The sequence below is a fragment of the Watersipora subatra genome, chromosome 2, assembly GCF_963576615.1.
Source record: "Watersipora subatra chromosome 2, tzWatSuba1.1, whole genome shotgun sequence".
Classification (NCBI taxonomy): domain Eukaryota; kingdom Metazoa; phylum Bryozoa; class Gymnolaemata; order Cheilostomatida; family Watersiporidae; genus Watersipora; species Watersipora subatra.
The window spans coordinates 17,454,578-17,475,526 of NC_088709.1; the positions used below are offsets into that span (position 1 = coordinate 17,454,578).

General features: G+C 35.7%; 1 protein-coding gene across 2 annotated transcripts in view; it reads left to right on the forward strand.

Annotated features, from left to right (window-relative positions):
- Window positions 1-20,613, forward strand: part of LOC137387428 (serine-rich adhesin for platelets-like) — a 37,758-nt gene extending 17,145 nt beyond the window's left edge. Inside the window, exons 7-12 of one of the 2 annotated variants that reach the window (XM_068073852.1) lie at window positions 3,622-3,741; window positions 6,864-6,978; window positions 13,686-13,787; window positions 14,000-14,121; window positions 14,210-14,317; window positions 20,135-20,613. In XM_068073852.1, coding sequence (XP_067929953.1) covers window positions 3,622-3,741; window positions 6,864-6,978; window positions 13,686-13,787; window positions 14,000-14,121; window positions 14,210-14,317; window positions 20,135-20,335 — 768 coding nt within the window. In that variant the 3' untranslated portion in view covers window positions 20,336-20,613. Of the gene's footprint in view, window positions 1-3,621; window positions 3,742-6,863; window positions 6,979-13,685; window positions 13,788-13,999; window positions 14,122-14,209; window positions 14,318-20,134 lie in introns of those variants that run through there. The other variant, XR_010977907.1, reaches the window with a different exon arrangement.
- The last annotated feature ends 336 nt before the right edge of the window (window positions 20,614-20,949 follow it).

Consider the following 20,949-nt stretch of genomic DNA (forward strand, 5'->3'; position numbering starts at 1 on the left):
CTATTTGAACGCCGCCTCTATTTGACCCCTACTATAAGAGAAGGGTTGAAAAATAAAGCGCCACTCTCTATTTGATCGCCACCTCCATTTGACCGCCACTTTGATTATCTTTGATCTTTATGAACCCATGTCAAGTGATCAGTAGAACAGTGTCCACAAAATCATATTACTAATGACTCGTTTACATTAATAACAATCAATTCTCTCGTTGTCCAACTCAAAAGTTATTCACTTTTTTTCGTTAAAACTCTGAAAGTAACACCATAGAAATGATCAATAACAGTCTCGGGTAATAGTGGTTCCTTGTTTTACGCAGTCTTGATACTTTGAAGTAGTCTACATATATATAAAAAAAAACGTTTTTAATTTACAATGGTAAATGAACTTTGAAAGCAGCACCATAGAAATAACCAATAAATCGCCCAGACTAATAGTAGTTCCTCGTTTAATGCGATCCTAATACTTCGACATACATATATAAAAAACGGTTTGCAAGCTTTGGGCCAATAGTTACGTTTAGCGAGCAAAACTTTTACGTGTTGCATCTTGTGCTAATTGCAACGCATGAACGTTTTGCTCTGCCAAAAAATTGTTTAGACGCTAATATCGACTAGTGCAGCAGTGCAGAAGAAGAGTTGAGGTCAGAAGACATTGTGGAAAGTATTGGACAACTAAAAGATGTTCATTGCATTGAAAGCAACAATCAGAACGCAGTTATCCGAGCAAACGATGGAAATATCTCTGTTCTAAAAACGATAATTTTTGTTTCTGCATCTAATATAAGTCTGCCCTCTGCTGCTAAAACAACTTATCTCCCTTAAAAATAGTTTTTCGCTATGCAGCTGGTCAATTTTGCTCTAATTACTTAGTTTGAGCAAAATTCTATTATATAATTCCTTTAATGATCATGTAATTTATGTCACTTTTTCATGAATATACATTTGTAGCATTTGGTAGATTATCATTATATAAATTTGCAAATTTATAGCATATTATTCGAATGCATCATTGTGGTAATCTGATCATACAATTGATCGACGCTCGTAACTCCTCTTCTATTGCACGTAAAAAGCTAGTTTTGGCTGCAAACTGTAGCAAACATATCAATAAGTGCAATGGGCTTTTTGTAACATTGGTAAATATACAATAAAAATATGTCTTCAAACTTAGAATGAATTGAAAATCGAAAGTGCCAACAAATTGTAAAGAAGGACACAGGCTATAATATTAACGCAGGTCAATTGCAAGCAATAGATATCAACTGGTAAAGAAATTTTTCGGTTTCTCAACGCATATTTAATAAGAGATCTTTGGCAAGTTAAGGTAAGTTAGCAGATTTATTGCATCCAAAAAGTTTATCGCTCCACCAGAAAAAGAGGCCAAAAATACGTAACATTCGCTTGGCCCGTAATAGGGCTAAATTTATCTTCCAAAAATTCTGACAAGCCATTTGAAAAATACACCGCCAGTCTCTATTTGAACGCCGCCTCCAATTGACCGCTACTATGGAGGAAGTGTTGAAAAATACAGCGCCATGGCATTCAATTCGAGGTTTTACTTTTTTTAGCATTTGATAGATTATTATTAATATAAAACTTCTAACTTTCTAGATTTATAGCATATTATTTAATAGCATCGCTGCGGTAATCTGAACTTGGCTTACAATGGATCGACGCTCGTAACTCCTGTTCTATTGCACAAAAAAGCTAGTTTTTGCAGCAATACTTGCATCATTTGATCGGCCTGTTGCTTTTGTTTGGAACGATTTTATCTTCTGTTCAATACCTTCCAAAGTGTCTGCCGGCCTCGAATATTTTGCCGCACTAGTTTTGCTGCGCTGCTGAACTAGTCAATATTAGTGTCTAAACAATTTTTTTAGCAGAGCAAAATTTTCATGCTTTGCTATTTGACAAGCTTTTCACAAGAATGATGATAAACTTTCAGCTTATGCGCACTGCACAAGTTATAGTCTGAGACAACTTACGAACAAATTTGATTAATGAACGACCATCCGAAACTCATCTCATTCTTAAGTTTGGGAGCGTCTGTACAGTGAAAAAATAGTCTCGATACAAGATTTTTGAAAACCGATCTACCATTACCAATATTTTATACTGCTTCCGTTCAAATGACAAATAATATAGAGTTCCATCACAATGGAATGCTCTCTCAATAGTTTTACATGAAATTTCAACCTTTGGTAGTTTTAGAAGAGATTTCAAGAGCCTTGTTAAACTATAATTTTAATTTAAGTTAAAGTTTAACATTAACTTGTTAAACTTAAACTAATCAAAATCAGTCTACTTTTGTAGTTTTGATGACATGGTGAATGTTGTCTTCATTGTTGAATTATGCCAACTTCTGTTGGCCCAGTTCCTTGATTAGTCGCAGTGCTACTGTGCATGCGGGTCTCATCATACTTTGTTATGTAAGAATTATGATTTTCTTTCATTTAATCAATATTGCAATTATATTTATCTTTTGTTTTATGATATATTTTTACTAATTGATGAAATATAACACACACAAATATTTGTGGATGAATTTTTATCGCACCAACCTTTCCCAGGAACATACTGTTAAGTAAGTTAGGTCTAGTGCATGATGCTGCTGTCTAACAGTACGAGCAATAATATATCATTATTGCAATAGCTTGACATTCTGGAAAGTTTAATATTACTTAGATTTTGTGCTAAAATGTTTGAAATATTGGAAATGAAATCATACAAATTCTCGCATTAGCTGATCTAGAAAAATGAAAACAGTCAGACTTTACTAATTTTTTTGCCATAGGAATTTTGTGTAGGCATCAGCTGAGCTGCTCAGTTTGCTGCATTTAAAACAGCGTCGTGTTAAGGGCGGATTGAGTGCAAGGCAAACCTGGAAATTGGTTTTAGCATAAATTAAAATATGTAAAAGTTATTACTCCCGCATATATAGCTTCCGCAGTGCTCATATTGCATCTTCATCTTACAGTCTCACCTGTCACCAATGACCACCATCATCCATCACCGTACATTATTTATTGTCTGTCTCGTTAGTGTCTAGTTTCACTTTGCTGTAAATTTCTCCAAATTAAGTAAACCGCAGTCCTTCCAGTGTACAAGCAAGAGCAACGCACTCGTTCATAAAAAATATTTTCATTTAGAAAGTTGCCGGTTTTAAGCGTGTCATTGCTAATTACAAGTTGTATTTGAAGCATCAGATTATGTCAATGAGTTTGTAGTTGAATGAGTTGTGTCCTCTTGCTGTCTTTGCATCAGTGTGTATCGCTCTTGAGGTCCGAGTTGCTCATCGATTGCCTTTTTTGTATGCATTGTTTTTCATCTTTACAAAATATGACCTTTGATAACCTCTAATGACCTTTTTTTCACACAAGAAGCAAAAGTATCCAAATTATACACTTTTTTCTCGCCCTTCATGTTGTCTCCCCATGTATCTTTTGGTCTTTTTCACATGTTCTGTTTATCTCTTATTCACATCGCTCAATTACCTTGTTTCATTTGTATATTGACATACTTATTGTTTCTTTAACATGATAAAACATGTTTGATCTTTCGCATGCCTATTTTGTTACCGTATTTCAAGCAGTTGTTCTAAAATTGATTCATATTCATACAGAAATTTTCTAATGACGAGAAAAACACGAACAAGGTTGCTAAGAATTCAACGACCTCTCCGAGGGGTTTGATAAAAGCACCAATCATTAAGGAGTTTGGCAGGCCAACACGCAACACTCAGGTAAGCACTCTTGTGATACTCTTTCTGTTGTCGGCTTTCAGCTTGTTCTGGCAAACTAACAGCCCTCTCCTTTGATCTCAGAGTGTTGCAGAATGAAGGAGCAATATGTTGTGCATTACCCTTAGTAAGTAGGGGAAATCTGTCGGCAAAGTATGATTTATGGGGCTCGGTAAATGACGCCGTTTACAGAGTCGTATAGACTCTCACAGACGCTGGCTTATGGTGATGTAAATATCATCCAGAGCAAGTCGTGCAGTTGAATAACTAGTGTCTAGCATACTCTTTAGGGTGATCTCGGCAACGGTGATGCAGGGTGGAAGCCATTGCAACGACTTTAGAAACAAATGTTACTGCGTCATTTCACTGTTGTATCCATGACTTCATCCACTCTAGCTTTCTAAATAAGACTAGCTCGCTGCAAACAATGGCGATGTCAGAGCTTCCCGACTATGAGTGCTCACACTCCTAAGAGGTGCGAGCTGTTGGTCGCGGTGGCGCAAGAATTAATCGTGAATACTGGTTATCTAACTCTCGAAAAACATTAAGAATTCTGTGCTACGAATGCATATGCTACAACTTAGCTGTATGAATCCAGTTTCTCATCTCCTACATAGCTAAAATAAATATTGTTAAATAAATATTGTTAAATAAATAATAAAATAATAATTTATAAAAATAATAAATATTGCATCGATCCTAAAAATGATCTGCCCATTTCACTCGTATGTAACCACGTTTAAATCAGATTATAAAGAAAAAATTGTAGGAAAAAATTTATCAACCATAAAGCGAGTTGTCTTTTATATGTTGTTGCTGTATGAAAACGTTAGGCTCTTTCTAGAATGACCTTCCAATAACATATTGCTTTTATATTCTAAGTATGTGTGTTTTTCATTGTTTTGAGTCTTGTTTCATTTAATCGAGAGATGTGAGGTTGCCCTCGTCACTCGTAGGAGGTTCAGCGATGAAAACGAATAGGCAGCGCCTCACTATGTGATCAAGATGTGGATTGTAGTCCGACTTTTGGATTTTTTAGTCAATTACTATTACTGATTCCATCCTGGCTTATGGTGTTGTGGTAATGTCAGCATCTCAACAAGCTACTAGTATTTAGTGCTGGGACTTTACAGTAGTATATATCACTTTGTTATGAAAGCTGTTCTATGGTTAAAGTAATATGAATAACTACTGATGTATATTCCAGTCATTCACATCAGAGTGAAACTGAGATACAGCCACAACGTGCAGTTGAACTTCTATGTATTAGTGCCTTGGCGTACAAATTGTCCAGCATGTAATACAGTATTGCAATAATAATACATAGTAATAATAACACGTAATACAATATTTACAATTTGCAGCCAAAACTGCCTTTTCGTGTGCAATAGAAGAGAAGTTATGACCGTCGATCCATCGTCACCTTTATATAACCGCAATGACGCTATCAAATAATATGCTATAAATTTGCAAATTTATAAGTTATATAATGATAATCCATCCAATGCTACAAATATACATATATTCAAGAACAAGTGACATAAACAAACCACACTTAGCCTATAAGTTATAATACATGCAGAAACGAAAATTAACATATTTGAAACAAAAATATTTGCCAGTTGCGTTCTGATTGTTGTTTTCTGTTTGGAGCGATTTCATCTTCTGGCTGTTCAATACCTTACACAATGTCTTATGACGTCAACTTTTCTTCTGCACTGCTAGACTAGTCAATATTAGTGTTTAAACCATTTTTCTGGGCAAGCGAATCTTTTACGAGTTGCGTCTTGCACAAATAGTAATAAACTTTTAGCGACATCACGAAGCACAACTTGTAGCCTGAAACTAGCTCATATACCATCATAAATGTAAACTGTTTTTCGCATACGTCGAAGTATCATGATCGCGTTGAAAAAGAAACTACTATTAGCCTAATACAGTTATTAATTATTTCTATTGTGTTGCTTTCAAAGTTTAACGAAAAAACTGAAAAGCTTTGAAGTTGGATCACATAATTGTATGATTTAGTACGATTTTGTGGACACTTGTACTGCTCACTTGTTATTATGGGCTCGTAACGATCAAAGATAGACAAAGAGGCGGTCAAATGGAGGTAGAGTTCAATTAAAGGGTGGCGTTCAATTAGAGTATTACAGCAGTTACAGAGCAGTTACAGTATTTGACTTTACATATGAAGTTTTTTCCAGCACAAAGCTGAAAGTTTTTTCAAATGTGAACAATGATGCAAAAAGAAGAAAGTTTGAAGTGGGTATGTAGAGGTTGAAGTGTACACGTAGAGGCTATGGATATGAAGTGTACACGTAGAGGCTATGGATATGAAGTGTACACGTAGAGGCTATGGATATGAAGTGTACACGTAGAGGCTATGGATATGAAGTGTACACGTAGAGGCTATGGATATGAAGTGTACACGTAGAGGCTATGGATATGAAGTGTACACGTAGAGGCTATGGATATGAAGTGTACACGTAGAGGCTATGGATATGAAGCGTACACGTAGAGGCTATGGATATGAAGCGTACACGTAGAGGTTGAAGATGATAATAAAATATAATAACTATGGTTTAAAGATTAGCTGGTCTCAAGTCGAGCCGCTTTGTGTACATCCTCACATTTACCTGCGCATCGCGTATTCACCAAGACTACGCATCTGTTAGCTATGCGTCTTAATTGAAGTGACAATGACAATCTCTTTTCATTGATTCTTATCTTGTTGATTTAGTTGTTTGCCTTTCTCCTATATAGCGTTTTTGTTTTTTATTGCGTTATATGTGCATCATTTATTAGAAATATAGGCTTTGGGCTGTAGAACGAATTAATGTATTTTTATGACAATATGATCCAACATATGAAGTAGCTCCTGCAAGGAATTATATTTGTATGTAGAAGCTCAACTACAGTCCATGTGGCACTGTTTGCTGTTACTGCTCATTCCTTTCTATCTATAGACATGTCAGAATTTCGTGCAATATATGTAGCTAAGTCCTATAGAACTAATGTGTGGGGGGAATTCAATCTTCTTTGCTCTGGTGAATCTCTGTACAAACCCCTACCAAGTCAGCTTTCCGACTTTCAATTTAGCCTGACTTATTTATATCCATCAGATTGGTGAAAAGCTGGTCTTCACTCACACCTCACTCTCTAAGGAACAGAAAAAGTGTGTCGAAAACTGTGCCAAAATTCTTGACGCGGATGTTGTACCCAATTACTCGTCTGCGGGTGGGTGGAGTTCGTCTTCCTTCATTATTTGCTCACATATTTGTCCTTCTCAGTCCTGTCTAGTAATAATTGACTATTGTCGTGATGAAATGGCATGCCCTTCTACGCATGTCCTTCTACGCATGCCATGTAAGATGAGAATTTCTCTGGCACGCTCACGGTACCAGCCAGCCATCTGGCACATGTCGGAGTGTATGTACCTACTGTATGTAGAAAAAAAAGTTGATGCCTATCAATGATCTTTTGTTGAGAAGATAGTTTTGTTGGCCACATATATTTTTATTTATAATCATGTTCAGAATGCTGAAAGAAAAAATGCTAAAATGATTCTAATTTTCCGCGAAGGAAAACAATCTATTGTACATTGTCTAGTCTTCGCGTTAAGAGTAGCTCTATATCATTTACTTGGTTCATTTAAAATTTACCAGTGGCCCATGCTTTGTTTATTTTTCTAACCAGTTCCTTCTAGTTGGCCTCAAGTATTGTTTGAACAATGGTGGAAACTTCATATTCACAGAATTTAAGCCAACCATTGAGCAAAGAAGGCGTTAATTAAGAAAGGTTAGTTAGTTAAGAAAGGTGTAGAAGTTGCTACTCTGTAAAGCATTAGAGCTGTTGCTAGAGCTTTATGATTTATTCTGTGAAAACCTGTAAATTTTTGCTGATATTTTTTGTATATTTCAACTTGAAAAGAAACTGTCCTGTGTTTTTGATAGTTTAAATCATTTATTTCATGAATAGCCAGAGAATGAGTTTATTATAAGACTAGAAGGCCTGTGTGTTTAGTTTCAGTATCACTCAGTCTAAAGATCGTCAGACGTGAGATAAATCACCATTACAAGATTATAACGTTTATAGGATTGGTGATATCTCTTCAAATAATGGCGATTTTCAAGTCATCTACCTTAAAAATCGGCCCAAAACAATTAAATCGCCTCATCGTGAAGTATTGGCTGTTGGTAGTCGCTTTATGATCTAGTTGACCTCAACCAGCAGCGTTTGTTTATTCAACTTTATGTTAAATCTACAAGACTAGCCTTTCTGTTACATCAGATAAACTCATGGACATCAAGTAAAAGCAATCAGCAAGCATACTTTTCATGTTGCAAACTGACACACCCACAACCTCTTAATGTAGCACCTGCCTTGCTGTGTCAAGTTCTGTATCTATATTTGGAAACTGTCAAAACTTCTTAAATCTGCACCTGTTTTGTCTTATCAGGTTCTATTTTTCTAGTTGAGAACTGTTATACCCTCCTAATGTTGTATCTCCTTTTTTCTCTCCTTCATCTGGCCTGTGGCTACAATTCTATTCCTATCCTATCACATGTGTCAAGCAACGCCCTAGGACACGTCCCTCTTTTCGAGGCGTTGTCACCAGAAGTACTTTAACAAGGGTGATCAAAGAGATAGTTGATCTATCGCTGGTACGAGTTCAAGGTTCAAGGTCTTTTCTAATCCATCATCAAGGAATTTGTAATTTGTTATATTTTAAATCCAATGCACGCACTCAAAGTGACACCTTTACGCGTTAGTGCTTATCTGAGATCAATGTATTTGCTATTCTGACAGAAATAGCATAATTTTCATAACATTGTAAATTCTTTTTTGACATTTTGAAGCCCTGTGAATATGTATTTTAAAAAACTGGTGATAAGATCAAATGTCAAGTCTTTCTTGCTGTGCTGTATAAATTCTTGTCATTTTTCCTTACCAAGTAACATTTTTACAAGTTGAAAATCATTTGTGTTTCTGTAGTTATTCAGATTTTGTCAGTAAAGATACTTTTTTATGGCCATTGCGACAGTCCAGATATGAACTTTAATTTGGTCTATTCCCTGCACTCATCTCTAGAATTGATTATCAGAAATTAATAGATATAATTCAGGTTTAAAAATTAATCTGTATTTAAGACTTCTCAGTGACTTGTCTCACTCTGGAAATACTTGAAATATTGAAATTGTTTCAGCACCACCACTATAGCAGTTTCTTGCTATAGCAGTTTCTTGCTATAGCAGTTTTTTGCTATAGCAGTCTCTTGCTATAGCAGTTTCTTGCTATAGCAGTCTCTTGCTATAGCAGTTTCTTGCTATAGCAGTTTCTTGCTATAGCAGTTTCTTGCTATAGCAGTTTCTTACTAGGTTGAAAGTTTACTACTGTCTAAGGATGGAATAAAATCATCCATTTAGGGATGACTTGCTATTGTTGCTGAAATCTAAAATCGGATTGACAGACTTACAATATTTATTTTTATTGCAACAAAAGTAATGATTATATGGAACTTTACTGACACAAACTTTTTGTTGTCTTTAAAATCACCTCGAGCTTATTAAGTTGAAGATCCAGTGAAATCAAATAACACCTGTGATGTGATGCCTAGAAGTTTGATCACCAAAATAGTTTTTATCAATCATATTCCCACTCGAGTTGAAAAGGCGCCAAGCTTGCATGGTGAATTCTACCAAAAATATTAAGTGTCAAAACACATGATCAGTCACCATGGATCTCTCTTCGGCAAACCAATTTGGCAGCCAGCCAAACCCACGACACACCAAAACAAATTTTCGTGGCTCACCCGTCTGAACACAACAATTCTTTAAACCCTACAAAACAATGCAGCAGGTAATCAACAAGCAAAAAAATCCACGGATTCATTTACACTCCCACCCAAATATAAATTTTAATGAACTATATTTCTCCTGCTTGTTGTTCATAGTCAAAATCATCACTTTTTCTCTCCAAATTGTTGTGATACACTAACAGTTTTGCAGATGTTCTCTTTTAATTAATAGCAAATATTCTAAAATTGTCGTAGCATTACAACTAAAAGCAGTAGGTTCTATTTCGATAAAAACACAAAGTTCTAAATAGTCAGTAGGCACTCCTATAATATAAATTTTACATGACATAAATAATTCATGGAAAGTTTTTGCTGCATATCACGTAAGAAATTCCTTATAATGTAAAGTGTCTAGTCGGTGCAAATTTTCAAATTCAAATTGAATGAGTCACATATACTTGAAAGTATCGTTTTCTTTCTTGGGTGCACTTGGAAGAGAAAATGATGTATTGGGTTACCTCTATTATATACTAGTACCCTGGTAGTCTAGTGTGCCTTCAGAAAGAGTCAGGTGTGTCGATAAGGCACAGAGTAGCCACACAAGTATTCAGAAATACGTAAAGGTGGTCCCGGATTGGTGTAAGCGTCAGAATGTTGGTCCACAAAACTGAATGTCACGACTTGGAGTCTCGTTGAAAGCGGTGTTTTATTCTCACCTCGAACACTGGCAATGGGTAGACGGATAGACATACAGAGCTTGTATTATAGTAAATATGTTTTTGCTCTATTTTATTTTAGATGGATGCAGTATTTTTAGTTTTTGTAGCATAGACTTTGTTGTCTAGAAAAAGGTGAAAAAATCAATTTAAGTTGACATTGGCAAGTGTGTGCACTCCCATTAGCTCATCGTAAAATTACCGTAATCATGGATACTAAAACGACTAAAAGTTAAAAAAGAAAGGAGAAAAGCTGTTGGTATGAACCAATAATACCACAGTTACTGAACAGTCATTAAATTAAAAAGTTAAGTCTTTTTTTCTCATTGAAGGGCCAAAGGGATGAGTTTGAGAATCTCTTGTAACAGATTACGCTATTTACACGCATTTTATTTTACTGATTAAATGCAAAATACCTATCAAGTAAATTTTCCTGGATTAAGTCATTTACGTTGTAAGAGCATTTACTGCATTAGAGTTACAATTAAAAACAATGAATAAATCGACTATCTACAGTGTTTTATCTAAACTACATTGCTGTATGTGATCCACTGTGTGGCATGTAGTTTACAGTGTTGTGTATAGTTTACTGTGTTGTGTAGTTTACAGCATTGCATGTAGTCCACTGTATTGCATGTGATCTACAGTGTTGTGTGTAGCCTACAGTGTTCTGGGTGGTCTAATGTGTTGCATGTAGTATACTGTGTTGTGTGTTGTATACAGTGTTGTGTGTAGTTTACAGTGTTGTGTGTAGTATACTGTGTTGTTTGTGGTACACTGTGTTGCATGTAGTCTACAGTGTTGCATGTAGTCTACAGTGTTGTATGAGTCAACTCTCACACCACTTATTACACCATCTATCAGTCAATGTTCACAAACCATCCGAATATGATGGAGTTGCTATAGATTTCTCTGCTGTCCAAATGTTTAGACAACTAAATGATTAGTTTTAGAGTCAGCTTTATAAAGTTCAAGCATCTTGTCGTTTTAATATACTATTTTTTCTTAGCGTTTTGTTAGCATATATTTTTATTGTTTTTATATAAATTGTCAAATAGTTTTAGCCAAAACCATGATTTAAAACACTGAATGTTTGATTAAATTTGTCGATGTTCGACTGTAAGATGAGAAAATTGACAAATACCACAGAACAAGTTCTTATCAGGATTTCTGCTTGTTATTTATGAGGCACAAATGTTCTGCTGTTGTTATCGTCTTCTCAAAAATCATACCGTTGAGTTCTGGAATTAGCTAGAAGCTCTAAAATGCGAAATTCTTTTGCATCTCTCAAGTGTGGCCTGTCCTTGCATCATCCGTAACAAGACTTAGCATCGCCTGCGCAGCAACTAAGGCATTATAAACATCTTCTCTGTGGAGGTCCGGTATCAGAGTTAGACCAATGCAACTCCAAGAGCGGAGTATCGCTAGTACAGGTTGTTTGAGTGTATTAAATCATATAGTGCATGCAAGACTTATACACATTACACATCGATTGTACTGCAATATAAATCAGTCTCTTTTATGATAACTATTGTCCTTGCTGCACGCTCTAGTTCCTATTCAACTGGATCATTCATACAGAGAGACATCTGTTACGTGTTCAGTAAAAGTAGTTACTGGCACACATCCTCAATATTTAAAGAGGTTACATGGACATAATCCAACGATATTGCTCATTTGTATGCAAATTATGTGCATCTATTGTAGACAGTTTGGCCGGACATGTACTAATGTTTCTATATTTTTAGATTTTCAAGTAGAATGTGTTGCGTCTCTTTCGCACGTAGACCAAAGAATTATGTAAAATTATAATGGAAATATAATTGGCAAGGAAAATTTCATAAACCCATTTGTCTGTCAACTGAGTTTGTCTTCATATAACTGTACTACAGTGCCCTTCTTCCTAGTGTCATAGCACATTCAGTGGACATAACTCATTGTTGTGCATTTTCTACTTGCAATGGTATTCGGCCCTGCTGAATCCAATCTACGGCGTTTTCGTGATGGCTGTGATTAACTGTTTGTTTTTGAGCTTTTGAGAGCTTGTAATCACATTTCCACATCTTTTGCACCTTCAACACAGCAGAGTAAGACATGGTAAATCTTTTGATACCAAATAACTGTAATGTGAATTTTGTTGCAAGTCAACTTTTAATGGCATCAGCTCATGGTTACCTCCAGAACCCGTGAGAGACGTTTTGGCGTATGATGAGCCCTGGTTATTCTTGGCCAAAAATCGCGGGCAGGTATATTTCCAGAGAAAAAATGGGTATTAACCATTATGTAACTTGGTTGGCCTATTTTATATGAGGTATTCAGATACATTAATAGGTTGCTCATCCATTAGTAGGTTGCGTTTGGCCGATAGAATTGACATCTGTTGGTATTTTTAAATATTCATGCAGAAGACCGCGATTAGTGAGTCTACCCTGTTTTTTGTGTTGTGTGTTTTGTGTGTGTGTGTTGGGGTTGGTGGGTGTGGTGGAAATCCTTGAGTGCGGGACCAGGCTAGCCCATGGTTCACATGATGCGATTCTTGGTCAGCGGGAGAATCAGCTTGAAATCGGCTAGTTTGAACAGAGCTTAACAGTTATGTCCATAGCTGCAGCATACCCCAATTACTTTCAGAGCCCTTTGCGGTCGGCTTCTTTGTCAGTTAAAGGACTTCCTATGGTCGGATTAGATATTTCTTAGCTATTGCTTCTGCTATTGTTTTCTACTGGTCATGGTTTTCACCTGTCATTCTATCAGACGATAATAAAGCTCTTTGGTAATCTCATTGCCAACTATTCTCGACCTAATTAGTTGTTAACCAATGATTTAGTAGTTTTTGCATTAAGTGACCAATACACTAACAGTAATTTTGTAGCTCGCACAGACTATTCTCAAGCATTATTTGCTTCTGAAACTGGACAAAGTAAATGGTATCCTTGTTCCATATAATTAGTAACCCTTTATTCCTGTTTTGATAAAAAGCAGTCGATTGTCATCGGCCCTAGCTAACATCTCAATAAAACTCAGCAAGTTTTTTTATTCAAAGATACTACAGTAGTTATTTACTCTTTCACTATGTTTCCATGACATGGTTACTCCGCAAGTTTGCGATATCCGCAAGATGAAAACCTTAAAAATCTGCGAGTCAAGTGAGTTTAGTTACTCGCAAATTTTTACCGAATGTTTCATACTGGCAAAAAATGGAATTAGCACTTGCAAATAAAGCACAAAAAATGTTGTGCAAGCTGTTCCATTTTAAATATTTTCCACACTTCAGTCGTTCTTATTTTGATATGTGTGTGCATAACTCCTAATCCGAGACATGGAACCACGGTGATTCTCAACCTGCTCGTTTTCTCTGTTTGTCAAAAGGCAGATGTTAGTCTTACCATTAACCATTACTGTTAACTGCACTCTCTGACTTTATATCTTTATAGTTACACATGTGATTACATCGGTTGATGGGGACCTGTGCTGTCCAAGGACACTTAAATATATGCTGGCCTTGCTTGAGGGCAAGTGGATCCTCAGCATAGAATGTGAGTCCTTATAATGATATATCCACTGTGCTTTATTTGAGAAAACTCGGGATTCTGTTGGGTGTCACTCGTCATACTAGGCTGTTTTTATTAGATTCAAAGTGCTTGATATATAGAGTTTTTTTTCTAATATTTTGCCACATTATATCTACCAATGCATGCATGGTAATGATGGAGCGTTTCTAATGACTCTGGTGTGGTTTGTTTTTCAGGGGTTACTTTGTGCCTGGAAGAAACCAATCGTGTGCCAGAAAGCATATTCGAGGTGAGAGGTAGTTCCACCGCACCAAAGTCAGCAGCGTCCAGTAGATCGAGAGAGGCTTTCACCAGAGGTGTAAGTATATTAATGTTTAGCAGCTTGCCCGATATGTTATTGACCAAGCAACCATTTAACCTTCAATGACATGGTTGAACCTCTGTAGGAGCCTGCCTTGCTGAGTGGCTGTGAGTTCTACCTCGCTGGTGATTTTAAGCCTCCATCCCCACCAAGGGATCAGCTGTGCCAGCTAATAAAAGTGGGTGGAGCTAAGGTAAAAGCGTAATTACATATTTTATAAACATTTGTCTATAAACCCTGTGAGGTGTTTAAATGCTAATACATAAGATTTGTATTAGGATGATCTAGAGTTAACGTCGAGATGTAACAGCATGTAAAGACTCTTGGCTGCATCACTTGTCATTTCTGGTTGTTAGGTAGCGCTCCGGGGACAATCAATGTTGGAACGCTCTATGAGAGCTACCAGCTAGATCCTCCTTAGCATCCTATAATTGAAAAAAATGTTTATCACACCGCTGCCTTTTTGAGTATAAGTCAGCTTTTTGGGATTAACCTACAGAGAAAATATCCTTTTCCTAATGGGCTATTTTATTCATGTACATATATAACATATATAACATGTCTCAAGTTATTGACGATGTTGTATGCCTAGCTTACTTTTAGCCTCACGATCAACGGCTTTTATTATAGAATGTAGTAATTAGGAATGTAGTAACTCAGTACAAACCTACTACTATAGCCTAACTAATTATATTTCCTATTTGTAAATACTTAGGCAACACTTTGGCATACTCATTTCAGACTTAGCGTTCAGCTTTAACAATTTGAGGAGGTTGATGGCTGCACATCGTGTAACAACTTGTGCTAGTAGCAACACTACCCACCTTTCATTTGTGCACAGAAATCAGCCTAAAGTATACCGACTCACAAGCTACGAGTCTTACAATGACAAACTCATTTTAGACTTGGTGCCTAGCTTTAACAAGTGTAGTTATCTTGTCCATATCTCTTTTTCCTATTTTATTACTAATTATATGGGCAACACCTGTCCTATATACTAGTTGGCTGGATCATTCTAGATTTATGTTTGAGATTTATGTTCTGGCCACTCCTGAGCAGTCTGCGTGGTAAGACAGAGCTATGAGTTATGTGACGAGTATCTGGAATTTGTGGTATCAACTTTAGAAACACCCTTTTTGCATGCGGTGCTTGATCACACTGTGATTGTCCGAGGATTATTGTTCCGTCATTGTCTTTCCGTGCTCATGAGTGTCAACATCTCTGCTCCGTATATTGTTGAATTAGTACCTCATGACGTCCTGCGCTATTGTTATCCTGTGTTGGACTCTGTTCCATACAAAATGTTATCCTAGTAGGGTGTAAATAGCGCATGCTAAGTCATATTTTTGCTCTACGTAAATGTTTTCTCTAGTCATGGTCAGGTGAAACAGTCTGTTAATACCATATTGTTAACAATCTTTTAACACCATGTTGTTAACAATCTGTTAACACCATGTTGCTAACAATCTGTTAACACCTTGTTAACAATCTGTTAACACCTTGTTAACAATCTGTTCACAACTTGTTTTTAACAATCTGTTAACACCATGTTGCTAACAATCTGTTAACACCTGGTTGTTAACAATTTGTTAACACCTTGTTGTTAACATGGTGAATGGTAAAAGCAATCTTTTTTTCTAAGGCATTTTTTATGAAGAATCAAATTTCAAGCCATTTAAAGCATGAGTTTACTTGAAATCAGTCTCAGCCATGCTGTTTATAATAAAAAGTGAGTCAAGTTGTCTATAGCAACTAACCACTAGATTAACAGCATTCATATTCTACATATAGAACAATCGTACAAAGACTTTGCTGTTAAGGGTATATCATTATTGAGTTAGATAAAGAACTGCTTCCACTTGCATCATCATTGATCATTTCTAGTAATATTACTTTTTTGAAGAGTGCAGACTTCCGTAAAGTGATGTGCGGGTTAAGTTGGTCGGTCAAGGTCAAATCTTTCGCTAGTTTTACTAAACATTGTAGGTGTAAGCTCAAATGTACTACTGAAATGTTCTGCGCATACTGCGAGCATTAAATATTTTTCTTGAAAATAGACCACGATTAGTTGAAGCAATTAAGAACTCGAACTCGCATTTATCAACAGTGTGCCATTCTTTTTATACGCCATCAAAGGACCCACCAAGACCCTAGTTGTTTTTAGAGCTGCGGCCAAATATGTATGTACACTAGTACACTAACAGTCTACTGTACCATTAGATATCCTCAGGTGTAATAACTAACTGTACAAGTATTCCGATATAAGGCAAGGCGGTCATCGGCAAGTCATAAATTTGAATCCTATTAAAAACATTATTTTTTACTAATCTCTAAGCGTGGCTAACAAATGGACGGACACGGCTCTCATTGTAGTAAAGATTTAGCCAGTTGAAAGGTGGCTTAGTAACAAGATGGTAAGAGGTTGTTTTTCTTGAACATGGCTCCCAGAACCTTTGATACATAATTATTTTTCTGCGAATCTATAAAAATGCTAGAAATTATTACCAAGTCTTGTTATCAGGGCAGTATCCACCTGTTTGAAAATGGTACTGCAGGGAGAGTCAAAGAGGGGTACCGAGCGCCCTCTCTGTGGGGGGAGGGGGGTCCGGGGGTTGTCCCCCGGTGCAAATCTAGCACACTTGGCTCCTGATGGGGTACATGTTGCAACAGCAAATTTGACATTATAATCCAGTTTTCTAAATATCAAACTGTTTATTGAGATTGTCTTTAACAACGCTTATTAGAAATATAATGTGAATGAGAGCTGCTGAAGGGTTGGCCACAGCTAGCATGAGGTAGAATTATCACCGGGTGCAACGCTGAATGGTGTAGGAGACGAGTAGTCTCTTATGAAATAATTTACTTAAATAATATTGTAAAGTTAAAAAGTAAAATTAATATAGCACCATGTCAAAAATAATGCACTTATACTATAGTCTATAATACTGAGCAAGTAGTAGTAGATTTAAGTTTGTGCTATGCATGTTACATGCATAGCTCAAACTTAAATTTATTTCTATGAACAAAATCTTTTGTGCATAAGCATTCATTTACATATCTACTACTACAAAAAATACAACCATGTACAATTGTCTCTGTATGAAATGCTTGGAAGCACTCTTTTCGGTAGAGTCTAACACTATAACGTTGCCGTGTGAGCTACCATAACGATCATTTTTCTCTGTATATTCCAAGTATAATAAAAGTCTAAAAGGTTTACATCACTTCTATCATCTGAATTATTGTTATTCTAATCACACCAAAAACACTTACGATCGGAGGAGCAAATAATATTATATTTTACCGTTTTGAAAGTCAAGCCGATGTTGACTAGTATTTCCAGCTTTCATTCTTTTGCAAGGAGGCGCGATTTCTTTAGCACAAAGCATCATCGTCTTTCGGATAATCGTTTCATATCTTAATTTATCGACTAATATCTTGTTGATGATATTTAAAACTTACTAGCATTCATATCCTTTGTTTAACGTTACTAGACAGCAGCTTTATAAACGTCTACCGAAAGTGTAAATGCCATTTCCCCACGCAACCGATAAACGACATTTTGGCCATTTCCCCTGCCAAAGTATTAAAATCAAGCAAAAATGACGTAAATTCCGGGATTTTGAGCCTCAAAAATGGTACTGCCATGGAGCTGCAGTATAGGAGGATACGGCCCTGCTTGTTATACCCATAGTAAGATATCTTATCTCTATTTCTCTTATTTTACATCACAGTAAAACAATACAGATCATCTTACTTCTACAGAATGAAATTTACCGATGTTATTCTACATAAAAATGTTTTATTGGTTCCTTATATTTGCTGTACTACTATAAACAGCTCCTTTAAGTTAGCGAAATCCAAAAAGCGATTCATAATGTAAACACTATAAATAGGTCATTGCATGCAATACAGAATATATAGTGTAAACACTATAAATAGGTCATTGTATGCAATACAGAATATATAGTGTAAACACTATAAATAGGTCATTGTGCCCAATACAGGCATAGTGCAAACACTTCAAATAGGTCATTGTCTGCAGTGTATAATTTCTTTATGAAATGTTAGTGTATAGCAGAAGTCTTCTACAAGCAAACTGTTTATAGTGGGGAATTTTTACACTGCTAGCAACATTTCATTGTAGTACAACTAAAACTTTGTTATTTAAATTACCAAAACTTATGATACGTTATCTTCATTTGTTTTTAAATTGAAATGTTCTGTTTATTGTATAGGTTTGCTATAGCGTGGTCTGTAGTAAAATGTTAATGGTAAAATGTTTTCAATATTACCAATATGCTAATTGCAGCCGTCATCACCAAGATATGCAGAGCGGTTTGGTCATTCGGCGTAATGGCCATTTCTGTAAACAACTGTCCTAATTGCAAGCATTCTATGCATTATTGATGCAATTCTTGCATATTTCTTGCTGTTGAATCATTTTAATGTGTTGACAGAGAATGGAAAATACCAGCAATGCTAATTCTTCGCATTATCGTATCATACATCCTGTAATCTACATATTTCCTGTTTGAACCCACTCGGTTGGTTCTACTGCTGTCAGTTCATTTACGTACGGTATTTGACATTTGGTGCATCCAGAAGTTGATATTTGATTGGTTTCATCTGATTCATCAAAAAGTTAAACTGTTTATGATTCAATGTAATTAAACACCTGTTATACACCCAAACCTCAATATACGAGTTTACTTCTTTGTGGGGCCTGTTACACATCTTAAAATTTTCATAGGTTTCATCAAACATGTCCATAGGCTTATACTGTCATGTGTTTACTTTATTCAATAGTCCAAAAGTCTACGACATTAATTGCTGCTACAAATAATTACAGTAATAAAACAAATGCAGTATTGAAAATTACTGAATTTTTCTTAAATGAATTTGATAAGCATTAGTCAATAAAAAGAAACCCGTATTATTTCAGGCTTAGCAATTCCTAAGTGCGACGGCAATGATTGAGATATGATATACAGTGTAATTTGTTGTTGAATATATATTTGCTCGACCGTTGCATCACGTGTTGAAAAATTATTAAATTAATTTTTTGTATTCGACTATAAGCGTTGTATTCAAACTGTAAAGACGTAATCATAATTCACTAAATCCTTTTATTTTTTTAACTAGTACATTGGCAATCCCTGAGCGCTGCGAGAGATCGTCGTATGTAATACTTGGGCATAAAATTATTCATAGGTGTGGGAAGATGGTCGAGTGGTCCAGTGTGCACATTTGGCTTTAAATTTATGTGTTCGACTCATGTACGGTGCAATCTTTTTTTCCTTATGCTTTTAGCGTTTGGATGGGCAGACGCGACTCTTATTATAGTAAACATTGTAGCAAAGATTGGTGAATGTGGTCTAATTAAGCTTAGGGCAATTTTTATTATCTTTTCCAAAGCTTGTATTTATGTCTAGTATATCGTGAATGTTATGAATGAACACTGCTTGTTATTGACTAGATTCCAAGGCAAGACAATAAATAAAAGTTTTTCTCTTTCTGTATTTAGTCCCTTAGTTGTTATTATTGTCTAGAGTCTTTGCACTTCGATGGAACGCCTACAATGAATCCAATGTTAGCAAAATGGGCGCACACTGTTAAGAAGACTGGTTTTTCTCTACTTGTATGTAGAAAATATCAATGTATCTTTTCTAGAAATCTCTGTATGCAAGCTATAGTAACTCGGTATAAGGGCACTTGATTTCTGATGAATAACTGTGGGATTTATTTTTAGTAAACAAATATAGGTTCATGTGGTCATTATTACATAGATACATAGATACATAATAGGAAGTATGTTATGTATCTTGAACAATGCTTAAGATAGCGTGTCTATGAACACTATCGCTATTTATTATTATTTCATTTGTGTTGTTTATCAATCTTTGCTAAATGTATTTGTTTCTGCTCGCCAATTATTCTGATCGGGTATTTTCTCATGATTAATGAAAAACTGAAGGTCTTTCATTTATGAATGTGAATTTACTTTTAGCTGCTCAATAGGCTACCACGAGAAGGCAGCAGTGTTGGTGCTTACCATGCGCCGAAAGGAGGTCGTTTATCCAAATGTGGAACAATAATACTGAGTACAAAACATGATTCTATAAAGATACCATCAGCCACTTCTGTTTCGCCATCCTGGCTCCTCGATTGCATAGCGCAATACCAACTTGTTGATTCAGCAGGAAGTTGATGTCCGCTGTTCAACCGACTCCGCTTCTATAACTTGACTTGTTATTTTCTTCTAAATATTTATTATTTTATCTACTGATAGTAGTGAATTATTTGCCAACAAGATTGAAAGCGTATCAACTGCTTGCATGTAGAAAGTGTTGAATTATCTATCCTATTAATCTTTATACGCAAACTGTGGTAGTCCATTATTATAGCATATTTGATTTCGGTCATCAAACTGTTGAATATATTTTTATTAAGCCATTATTACCACAATATATCATTCATAGCTGTTAATTATCATGGGAGAACCTTTGATTCTATCTAAAGACTATCGACCTGGCAAGGGCTCAGCACCTGTCAATTGTCAGTGCTCATTTTCGTTTGTGAAATCAACAGTTCTGTAAAGTGCCGCTAACCATTAAAAGATGAATGTCAATATTTTGTAATAGCGCAATAATCTTTGTGGCCTTTTGAAAGGCAGAAAGTATGAGAAGTAATACATTCAAATTTCAAGGAATTTTCTCATTAAAAAATATTTATATTTTTACATTGTATCTGTTACGCAGAATATTTTGTACTTTGGACATCAATTTAACTACAACACAATTTAGCTTGTAAATCAATTTTTAA